Source organism: Cavia porcellus, unplaced genomic scaffold (genome assembly GCF_034190915.1).
Source record: "Cavia porcellus strain 051 isolate PalLab524CR breed Dunkin Hartley unplaced genomic scaffold, mCavPor4.1 scaffold_21, whole genome shotgun sequence".
NCBI lineage: Eukaryota > Metazoa > Chordata > Mammalia > Rodentia > Caviidae > Cavia > Cavia porcellus.
In genome coordinates, this window is record NW_026947504.1 from 10,460,424 (window position 1) to 10,472,754 (window position 12,331).

General features: G+C 40.1%; 1 protein-coding gene across 6 annotated transcripts in view; it reads left to right on the forward strand.

The window, feature by feature from the left end:
* Positions 1–12,331, forward strand: part of Arhgap26 (Rho GTPase activating protein 26) — a 410,930-nt gene that overhangs the window by 292,207 nt on the left and 106,392 nt on the right. For all 6 annotated transcript variants that reach the window (XM_003477293.4, XM_023560545.2, XM_003477294.4 and 3 more), the window contains exon 18: positions 10,354–10,513. In XM_003477293.4, coding sequence (XP_003477341.1) covers positions 10,354–10,513 — 160 coding nt within the window. The remainder of the gene's footprint in view (positions 1–10,353; positions 10,514–12,331) is intronic.

Sequence of the window (12,331 nt, forward strand, 5' to 3'; positions counted from 1 at the left end):
TTGCAGTACATGGTGACATCAGTTTGGCATGCATATGTACAACTTTTGTTCTTCCTCTGTTCACCTTCTGGCATCTCTGCCTTTGAGAACTAACCACGAAATACATGATAATGAATGTGAAAACATTTTATAAAGTATAAAATGCTGGAAAAATGTTAATTATATTGAGATTTAGAACTGATTGTTACATAATTTGAAATAGTGAAGTAATTTTCCAGGAAGAAAGCTCCCTGAGTCAGCTTCTCTGCAGGCCTTTTTCTGGGTAAATGTCACTCTTACCCCACAACATACCTGCTAGCTGAAGTCCAGACTATCCAGGCCCAGAGAAGTAGAAACTAATCAATTAATCCCCAGATCTAAGTAATATACTTTCTTATGAATAAGGCTATTCAAGTACCAGGTAACCCTGACAGTAACTCAGATGGGCCTATTTTTGGTCTCTAAAAGACTGTGACTAATTTAGCAAGCAACTCACAACAAAAGTATAATCCTTACTGTTAATGAAACCTGGCCTTTCCCAGAGAGATTGCAGTATATCCCATGACGCAGATTATTATATTACTACGAAAATAGTTTAGGGAGTTTATACTGTTGATTGACAAAGACAGACATTATTTACTTTCAAAGTCTGTTAAAAATGTTTGTCCTTGGGGCTGGGGATTTAGCTCAGCGGCATAAGCACCTGCCTTGCAAGCAGGCGGTCGTGAGTTCAATCCCTGGTACCAATAAAAAAGAAAAAGACAAAAAAAAAAATGTTTGTCCTTTACCCATAACTTTCTTTAAAGTTAGGTCATGTAGAAAAGAAGAAAAGCAAATGAGATCAAATGTATCACGCACACACACTCACATACTAGCACTGCATTGTATAAGAACGTTTAAGAGCAGTAGCTCTACAATCACATTGCAAATTGCAGGTGCAACAGGGCATTACCTATTTTGAATTATCAAAATTTAACTCTACTCCTTATTAGAAATGTCGCCTTTGACAATTTTCTAAATTTGTTGGACTCTCACCTTTTTCATATGGGAGAATAATGAAACTTGCAGGGTTATTTTAAGGATCAGATGAGATCATTGTTGGAGTTTTTATACCTGCCTCCCAGTAAATACTGAGTTAATATTAGTTGCTATTATTTTGATGACAGTCATGGTAGTAATCAAAGACAGGGAAAAAATAAAGGGATTCCAGGAAAGGATGAGAGAAAAAAGACACAGTAGACTAATTTAGAAGGTTTAATGAGCATATTGGAAGGACGGTAGATTATAATGTGAGCATTATACAATAGTATATATTATATATTACGCAATGCATATAATAATTATTATACATTGTAAATATTTTATGGCCTTCATACTTTCCAGATTACTATAGCCACAGAGAGATGCCTGGTTTGTTATGTGCCACTGGTGTCAGGACGGGCTGCTCTGGCTGCACACACCCCTTCTCTCACTGTTCCTGGGCTTGGTAAGGCCCTTAGACACCAATTGGTTGCATGAAAATTCAGGCTTGTAGTGCAGCTGAGCTTTGTTGCATGAAGAAAAAGGTGGCCTCCTAAGGTGTCCGTATATTCTGTTTTCTTTCCTCTCAGAACTTAACATGGCAAACTCTGCTAGTTACTGAGAATGTGGTGGGAGGAAGGTTTATACCATGTGTGTCCTCTTGGAATTTCTGTAGCGGGGAGACAGTCAGGGACTGTTACATGAATGGTGATAGATTTGTAATTCAGTAAGTACTAGAGAAAAATTGAGGACTTAGCATTTTAGTAAGGGGAAGGACCCAGAGCATTTCCTGGCAATCCTTTTAGAGCTTTCAATGATGAAAACAGCCTGTTGTGGCTTGTGTGCTGTACGTTGTCTACCATTGACCTAGAGGGTGTGTCTAGAAAAACCCCTAGGAGAAAATGAATGTGATAAGTGGTGGAGAGCTAGGGAAAGGGGTCTGTTGGGCTTTCCAGGCAGGGAGGATCAGCATAAAGAAATTTTTAGCCTGAGTCAAAGAGCAGGAAAGTATGGCAGAGAAGGTATCAGCTGGATTATGCGGGACCTTTTAGGAAATGCCAAGGGTTTTTTCTTCTTTTTAAAAATGTTTTACCATTATAAGATACCAAAAACAAGCCTGGAGATATAGATCAGTGGCCCAGGCACCTGCGTGGCTAGTGCAAGGTCATGAGTTTGATTCCTGGTACAAAAAACAAAACAAAACAAAAAACATAGTTTGTCATCTATTTTTATATGTACAGTTCAGCTATATTAATAAATCTATATTATTGTTACAACCATCACTACCTATCCAAATCTAACCATCCAAATCTAATCTTTTTTATCTTGTAAAGCTGAAACTCTGTACCCCGCAACAAAAGTCACCATCCCCTTCTCCACTCCCTGGCAGCCATCATTCTGCTTTCGTCCTTAGGTTTTGACTGCCCTGTGTAAATGGAATTAGATAGCACTTGTCTTTTCATGACTGGCTTATTTCACTTGGTATAATGTCCTTAGTTTACTAATGTTGTGGCATATGTCAAAGCTTCCATCCTTTTTAAGACTAAACAACAGTTCCTTGCTTGCACGACACAGTTTCCTTATGCATCCCCCAGTCACCCACTGCTTGTTCATCCATCACTCACTCATCCATCCATCCTTCCTTCCTTCCACTGCTTCTACATTTTTAGCTCCTAGGAATAATGTTGCCATGAAGATGGGTGTATAAATACTTCTCTGAGACCCAACTTTGAATTCTTTCCTATATATTGAGAAGCAGAATTAGCAAATCATGTGGAAATTCTATGTGTAATCCTTAAAGACCCATCATACTTCAAGCCAAAGATTTTCAACTTGAATTTTAAAATAGCCCGAAGTCTTCAGTAGATTTTAAACAGAGAGTAGAGTTGGATTTGCAGAGGGCAGAGTAGAGATGGAGCTGCCTGCACACACAGACTTTAGAACACCTCCGCCTTAGACTGCAACTTGTCCTCTTTCTATATTCCCATGTCCTTTTACCTTTTCTCGACCGAATTTTCAAAACCAAGTAGTCCCCGGTAAGTGGGGTAGGTTGGTTTAAATAGTTCTGAGGAGTATTTGATGTCTCAAGTCATTTTTTCTCATTTGAAATATAGTTTATACTCTCACCAAAAGCAAACGACACACTGCAAGTTATTCACAGAGCTCTGGCATCCAGGGATGAAAGTAGTGCCACCTGGAGTAATGCATACATGGCCATCCTTTTTTAAAATTTTAGTTAGTTATAGAAACTATGTTAGCAGTTCTACCTCCTGCTTTATTTTTAAATTATTCTTTCTCAATCCAAGAGTGTTCACTTTTTCATTATTAGAAAATAGCTCTGGCTGTGCCTGCCAATGAAAAATAATATGCCATCACCTCAAGGGGCAACTTCAGCATTTTCATAACTCAGTCAAGCATGCAGCCATATGGCTTATAGGATGGGGAAAGAAACAGTATTTGCCCACTATGGTATTTCTCTCTCTCCCCCCTCCTCCCGCTCCCCTCCCCCTCTTTATTCCCCTCCCCCTCCCTCTCTCTCTGAGTCTTTTCCTTCCTCCAGCTGAGTAATATTGTGGTGGGGAGCAGGAGCAGCATTTTTCCTCATACTATAACCACTGCTTTTTCTGTCTCAGTCTCAAGCATGTCATTTCTCTATATGTTCATTTTTGGTAGCTTTCTGAGGCAGTAACATTTCTTTTAGCCAATGTTGAACTTACCCCTGGACATGTGGGAGCAGCTGAGAGCGATGATTAAGGGGAGAGGGTGGGCTCTGCTGACTTAGTTCCCCTCCTGCTTCTGCCCTTCTTTAGCTTAGGCAGATTACTTAGCTTTTCAGTGCTTCAGTTTTCTCACCTGTAAAATGGTCATGTCATGACAGCTCCTCTCTAAAAGGGTTCTCATGAAGGTTAACAGTACCCATCATAAGCACTGAGTTGCTTAAAAACTGAAGTCTGACTGCTCATTAGATACCATCTTTAGGAAGATAATACAATGTAGTTGATAAGTGTGGCCCCAGTCAGTACCAAGCTGTTTATTTTACACTCATTTTGGTGCAGGCATTTGTGTAGCTTAGCAGAGCTGTACTTATGGCTCAGATAGGCATTTTTGACAGGGACCCTGCAGACTGGGTGCTCCGACTGTGGATAATATCCAGGCATCACACACACACACAGTCTGACATGGCTACGGGGTTGGGGACTTCCCCCATCATTTCCCATAATGCACTAAGGATAGATTTGAAGTCAGTGAGAGGAACCAGATTAACAACCCAGGAAACTTAAATTTTTCTAGTTAACCACAAAAATGTATAGTTCTGGCAACTTCATTTCCAGCTTTGAATCCTTCTTGCTCCAGAACTTGGAGCTTCTCTGAGAGGGATCAGAGAGAAAAGTGGTATTCACTGTTGCTTGGGTGCCCACCCACATTGAGAATTGTTAACCCGAGGCTGCCTGGGATCTGCCTGTGTATTGCAGAATGCATTCCAAGGTCATGATTCAACAGTAGTCTTGAGGCACCTCTGAAAAGAGGAGTGGTCGGTGCAGAAGTATCTCACAGGGCAGACTAGAACATACTATTTAGAAGAGAAAGCTTGCAATGGTTGCTATTGGTCTAGATAGTGTCAGGACTGCTTTTTTAGGGTGGTGGGCTTTGGCTACTTTCCGAGAGCTGGCAGGGAGTCAGGGGTATGTGGATGTTGGTGTTGAGGCAGTGTGAGTTTGGTGACTTTGCTTTGGCTTCACAGGAGACTTTCAGCCTGTGGTGTCATTGGTGCCTATAAGGAGACAGAAAATGAGAATACTGTGTTTTGTACTTTTCAACGTATTTAAAGTATTTCATGATTAAAGGAAAAAGAATAAAAATAAGAGAAATATGCATAGATAGTATAGCAGAAGTCCTTGAACTATAGGTGGAGAGGTGGACTTCTTTGCCCCAGACAGGTTCAGCTACTCAAAGTTCCTAGACAGATACCAAGTGAAACCACTAACCCAGTGTGGCTTTCAATAGCGCTGGAAGTTACCATCACCGTTCCCTTAACTGCAACCATGACAACAGTAGTTGTCATTTGTTAAGCCATTATTTCTTGCCATGTGATTTACTTGCTTAATGATGCTTATCTGCCTCCCAGCGTTATGAGGCGTAGGTACCATTGTTCACATTTGAGGGAACAGGTTTGGAGAGGCTGTGTGACTTACCTTGTTATCTGGCTGGTTTTCTTCTATCTGACTCCAACCACTGTGCTACTGTCTCTCTTAGCTTTATTTTCCATATTTGTAAATTGGGGATAACATTTGTGTGCTAGAGTCCTACAATAGTGCTTTATAAATTGTAGTTCATGTCACATAAGTGGGTTGTGAAGCAATTTAGTGGACAAAAACAATAAGACAGAATATAACAATACATTCCACTTAACTTTCTGAAACTTTTGCTGCTGATGTGTTTCTCTGTTTATATATGTGTATAGTAGTGAAATATTCCATGGAAAAATGTATTTCCTATTATGCATCATTGTCAGAAAGTCTCTGAGCTTCTGTTCTAGAGTTATTATGAAGACCAATTAAACATAAGTTATTGGAGAACTATTAAAATCTAAAACACTGCAAGTGTAGGTTATTATTACTTAACATTGGGAGCTGACACAAATAAGGGATGCAGAGAAGTTGCTACTCCACCCATCTGATCTGTGCAGACAGTGGTAACTTGTCACCACATCATGTCCAGAGAAACAGGGCCTCAGCTTTGACATTCCCCAACCGCACCATAGGCCTTAAGGTAAAAAATCATTCTGCAGATCCTACAAAGCTATGTATTGTTGGAGTAGTCTGTGGTTATAAAACGTTGCTTCTTATTCTGGACCAGTCTGTTATACATTGTTGCTTAGCATTTACAGACATCTGGCTTTCATTTAAGCTTGAGGAAAGCAGGTGAGATCCGTATGGCAGCATGCATTTTCTAACAGGCCTCAAAAGCGTTAGCTACTATCTGCTCCCCTCAGAACATTCCCATATCATCTTTACCATCTTCATCTGGAAGTAATTAACCTTCTGCCTTTCAAAGGGTATAACCATCAGTGCTCAGTAGCAATAGATATAGATGTAGATATAGATATATTTACTTGCAGTGTGAGGTACGCTGACAGTGACGATCTGCAGCAGGTGTGGAAGAGTGCAGAAAGGCTGTCTGACACCAGGGCCGGAAGGATCTAGTCAAAAGTCAAAGGCCTGGAGTCCACTGAAGAGTCCCACGCAGGTCTGATCTGCGACTCAAAGGGTCTGTGCAGCAACACCAACTAGTCTGTCCTGGAAACCAGGAGGCAGATGTCCAAGGTGATGGCACAGGCTGGGGCTCCTCCAAAGAGCAAAAGCAAGACTTCCTTTTCTTTCCCTTTTTATTCTATTCAGGCTATAAGCCTACTGGATAGTGCCACCCAGGATGGATATTCCTTCTTCAGTAAGTCCATCGTTCAGTCCCACAGTCAGAACTATGCTGAGCATTTGTTACTCAAGTGTACACAATCTTTAACACAGTAGGTGTCAGACCAACCTAGAATGTCCACCTATTTTCCTTTGAAACAGGTGGCAAGAAGTAGCTCTGCCAAGGCCGTTTTCATTGGAACACATTCTTTTCTCACTAACTGCAGTTCATGTGGGAATTTCAGGGACCATGGGGTGCAGATCCCCCAATATCTACCCTGAAAATGTGCATCCTAGGAGATGGATTGCTTCTCAGCTGAAAACTCCAGTGATCAAAACAGGATCCATATCTCCCCCAGGTGAAAATCATGTGTGAGTTTGTTTGTCTGCAGTCTACAAGGGAAGCTTGCAGACTTGGCAGTACTTGGAGAAAGCAGGAGAGGGGTCCATGTGGACATAGGGACTTAACAAGCAGTTGTGGAAGGCCCTTTCAGTGCAGTGTGCAGTATATAGGAACGTCTATGTGGACATTTTAAATCGAGACTCAACATGGCATTCTGAATTGCGTGAAGAGGAGCTCAGGCAGTTGAATTACGAGAACAGAAAGCAGGCACTTGGTGTTTATGGACCTTGCTAATGAATGAGTCCCGTGGCCTCTGCTGGACCAGCTTCCCAGCACTCTGCCAGCCTGTTTCCCACACATCTGCAAATCCATCAAGCTGTAATGCATGGCTGATGCCAACCAAGGCTGCAGTCTAGGCCTTTCTCCCTGGGACACATAGAGATCTAAAGGCATTAATAATTCATTCTGGAGTAATGAACATAGCTATAGCAAGTTGTGAGATGTAATAAGCAAGTGACAGATCAATTTATTACTTCACTGTGCCAAAAGATGATAGTGATGAAAAGGTGAAGGTTTTTCTCCCAAAAGTTTCCTATCAGTGTATTTTTTAAGTTCCAAAATGTAATGGATCATTAATAGGGAAATGAATTAATGGAGAATATTGAATAGCCTCTAGCCTATTTTTATGCAGAGTTGCTGATCCAGAGTTACTGTACCATTTTCGAAATGCCTTTGGGCATTGGGCCCTGCAAATCAGCGTAATTATTACTCATTAATTAAATCTTAAGAAGTAGAATACAGCTTGAGACTTTTAAGAAGGGAGTTTGGGATAGTTCAAATTGATTTCCCCCAAATCATAAATAATAATTTGAGGTTTATGAGTAAGTAGTTGGGCTGAGAATAATAGTATACTAAGGTTCTCCATTTATCTGTTAATGCCTCATTGAAAAGTCCCCGTGCCAAATACTGTGCTCAGCACTAGTTCTACCAAATAAAATACCACAGTCCCTGTCCTCAGGCAGTGGTAGAGACATCAACACAGTGGAATAAATGCTGGAGCAGGCCAGCATGTGTGCCTGCATCAGGACTGGAGGACCAGGGCGAAACACAGGAAAAAAGCAGATAGAGGATTGGCTTTAACTGAGCCTGGCAGATCAACAGTTTGCTAAGCAAAGAAGAGTTAGAATAAGCTAGAGAGGAAGTGATACAAACAAAGGCAGAGAGGTGTGACAGTGGGAAGAGGATGGAGAGTGAATTACTCATAACTACATTTCCTGTGCATAATCACATTCAGTCTTTACATAAACAGCATGAGATAGGTGTATCGTTCACCCTAGCCTTGCCTTTTGGAACCTTCAGCTGAGGGTTTCAGCATAATGAGTTACTTCTCCAGGGACCCAGAGCTGATAGTAGAGGAAGGCTTAGAGATGAGTTCGGGAAATGTGTGCTTTTTATGAGTTTCCACTCTGGGTGTAGCTCGGTGGTACAGAGCTTTCCCAGCATCTTTGAGGCCCTGGGTCTAATCTTACCATCTCAAAAATAAAGGAGATGGCACCACAGATTTATTGTTATACTTATCATGAATTAACAACACCATCACTAAACACTTCATAGATGCCTTGCCTGCTGATAGAGACTGAGAGGTTTGAGACTATTGTTTTCAGCAGAGGAGTGTTCTGGGCAGAGCTGAATTTCAGACTGTAACTTGTGGCAGGCGGGATAACACTGAACCTAGAAGGTTGTAGAATCACCGGCCTAGTCCTTAGGCTTTTGTTCTAGTCTGATACAGAGTGGAAAAACAGGATGGTAAAAAATGATCATCATCTAAACCATATATTTTTATACTGGTCTTCAGTTTAACAGTGATTTCACACAGAAATAGCCTGTTGATTTACTTGCACAAGGGACTTTTGTGAAAGAAGGGGGGTAAGTCTAATGACCTAGCTCATTTAGGAAGGAAGTAGAAGGACAGAGAATTCCCTTCCCACACATAGGAGCTAGGGTGGAAAGTAGTGATGTTATAAGCAGCTTGTAAATATGCATACTTGATGATTGACTGTGGCACAGGACCAAAGCCTCTACTCCTTGCCAGGTATGAACTTGACCATCTGTATTACTCTTTCAGGCTGGCAATGCCATGTAATTCTGGGAAGGATAGAAAGCTATAGTAAACCCAAAAGACACAGGTAGATCTAAGAAAATGTTTAATAAAATATCTTTATGTGGACCAGAGACAGTTCAGGACATTGGTGGCAACTCTCCCCTCTGCAGGTGTTGCTTAGCAGCCAAAATGCAAATTCTCTTCCTGAAGGGGCTGTGCCATCATTAAAATTCGTCAACCTGACACACCCTGCCCCTTTTAACCAGGGAAGTTAAATTAGGCTCTTAGCCTCAAAACTTATAGGAAAGCATACATATGCTGATAAAGTTGGCTGCTGTAGTATTTTAATAAAGGCTCAGTTTAAAAACTGGCACTCAAGGTTTAAAATCTCTTTTCATCCTACAAAGTAGAGGTGTACAAGAGAAACAGTGCAGGCACTTATAGAATTGTGAGTAAAAAGTGTTCCGTATAAATAGCACTAAATGGTAGGGAGGTAGACCTGTGCAAACTGCCCATCTTTGCTCAATTTCTCTCTAGGTTCAAGTTAATAATGAATAGCTTCCTTTTTCTAACAGGTGATTTAGGGAAGTTCCTGATATTTTCTTAGCATTAATAAATGGCATGAGCTTTTAATTAATTTCTTGTTAGTTATTCACTTGTATATTTTATATACCAGGCCAGCAAATGAATAATCGGGTTTTAAAGCTAGATCCTAATGTGGCCTGCACTTGGGGTTTAGATATGTGGTTTGGGTAATCATTTATCTAAAAATATGCATACATATTTAGTAAATTACTCAGACCCACATACTACAGACCCAGTGTGTTTCTTAAATTTTGAGTATAAATGACAGTATAAACACAGCCTCATACATTGGGTATACAGTAGTGCTTTTTTATTTCTGTTTATACCACATTTCCACTTAATGTGAGCCACATGTTTAATCTAATGAGACTTTAATATTTTGAGTCCAAAGTACTGAATTGCCTGACTTGGTTTTAAATACCAGATCTGTCGATTTTAAAAATTAGGTTTGTTTTTTGCTATGTTTGTAAATGAATTAAAGCTGTCAAGAGTTTTTATATTTGTGCTAGAGAAAATGCTAATGATCAAAGTGATTTAAGCAATAGCCAAGTACATAAGTTGTAACTACAAGGGATTAGCAGTTACTGGGACTTGCAAAACAGCTATTTAGATGGGCAGAGATTCATAATTTGGCAGGTAGCTGTTTTGGCCAATTGTTTGGTTGTCTCAGGCCGACTGGAAATTGTGGGAAGTGTCATACCCTGAAATGAATGGATGCTGAATAAAAATTTACAAACTTCAGTGGGTGAAAATGCTAGTGGAAAAGTTTCTCTTAGTTCGTACTGTGTAAAGGGGCTCCTACAGAGGAGAAATCTGTAAATATGAAGATAGTAAGGTAGGGAGGGAACTGCAAGGCCATCTGTCCCCAGTGTACCGTCTCATTTTTGCCTTTCTTTCTTCCTTTTTCCAAACAGTGTTGCTAACAACCACAAGCAGAATTTGATGACCGTGGCAAACCTTGGTGTGGTGTTTGGACCCACCTTACTTAGGCCTCAGGAAGAAACAGTTGCAGCCATCATGGATATCAAATTTCAGAACATTGTCATCGAGATCCTAATAGAGAACCATGAAAAGGTAATAATATAATTGGCCCTCTCAAGGAAGAGTTTACTTAGGAGAAAGCTACATCAGAATTGGTCTTCAGGTTGACATGGGTGTGCATTGCTAATGTGTTTTGCACTGTGATGATGATAAATTGCTGATTATGGTAGCACAGTGGTGATGGTGGTCCTCAGAGTGCTAGTAGAGGTAACAACAATGGCAGTGATGGTGGCAGCATGGTAGTTATGGTTGTGAGCATTTGTTTTGTGCCAGGTGTAGATTGTCATTTTATCCTCACAATAATCCAGTGAAGCAGTTAATGTTATGACCCTCATTTTTAATACATTCTTTGCGCATTTTTTATTAGGTTGTCTTAGGAATTTATGAGACTTTTAATATTAGGAATATTTTTAAAAATTTTATTTTAGAGAGTCTAAAACCAAACAAAATAAACAGAATAAAGTGAATCAAAACAAGACAGTGTTTTTCATTTGTGTTACAAGCAATTTTCCTATACAGTTTGTCTTTAGACTTAATAAATAATGTGTTTTTTGTACATTTTGTGTATATGCATGTGTGTGCATGGGTGCGGTCTTTTCTTTCAGAACACTGGGATTTCTAGTCTTTTGTAAGATTCCTCCTGCCCCACTGAGTTAACTCAGAGCTGCACTTTAAAAACTGAGAGGAAAAGGGAAATCATATTGTTGGCTCAATTTTGCATGCATGTATCTGATAAACTGAATAACTATCTTGAAGATAACAATATGCAATATAACAACCGTTGTTAAATTCCTGTCATCTTGTCTCTGAATCCTGTATCGTAGTTGTTTGGTTGCTGTCGTCATGCTGCTTTCATTGTTGTTTTTTGATTTTTTGTTTACTTCTTGATTTTTATCTTTTTCTCTTAAAAGAAAAAGAGTAGGAGACACAAAGCTTCCTTCATCTGTTCCACCTCCATGTCCCCAGCAGCAAATTTCTATGAAGCTTCCTTCTCTGGGCTTATGCAGGGTTCTTTAGGCTGTCATTTGGCAGCCTCAACTGTGAAATCTCATAAAAAATACTCCTTTCTCTAAATAAAAATTTTGCCTAGACTAGTGAGATAATCGTGGAGGATAAATCTAGAATCTCACTACAGTGATACCTTGGTACTCATAGTTAATTGGTTCCCAAAGGCACAAATACCAAAAGGAAGGAGCACCAAACAAATTATTTTGGCTAGAAAGGCTAGTAAGTCACAAGGTAGCTGACACTGACAAGTTCTAACTTGTGCTTTAAGTGCCAAACAAAGGATGAATACTGGGACACAATTTTTTGCATGAAAATTCTTCTAGTACCAAATTTGGTGAGTTTCAAAGCAATTGAGTACCGAGGTATGAATGTACTACCTGCACTGGTAATACAAACCACCATCACTCTTTGACTAAATTTTTGTAAGATCCTCCAGTTTGCTTCCACCTAAGCCTGTCCATTCTGATACCCATTGGAATGAGATTTTTAATGTGCTAAACCAGATCATATCAGTGGCTTTCTACCGTATTTGGCATAAAGGTCAGTCTTTATATGAACCTGAGAGGTCCTCCCTAGCTCCATCCTCCCACTTTTTATTAAGATCATCTGATCTCCTGCATCATCCCTACACTGCTCTGACAGCTTGCTGCCCTTTAGATATGGCAGGCACACTCCTGTCTCAAACTGTCTCATCTGCTGTTCCCTTCACCTGGAACACTCATCCTCCATGAAATCACGTGACTCATTTCCCCATTTCCTGCAAGTGTCTTGAGTAAGGCCTGCTGAGAACTCTCTATCTAAAACAACAAACACTCCTAGCCTCCAGTATTCTCTTTCTTCTTT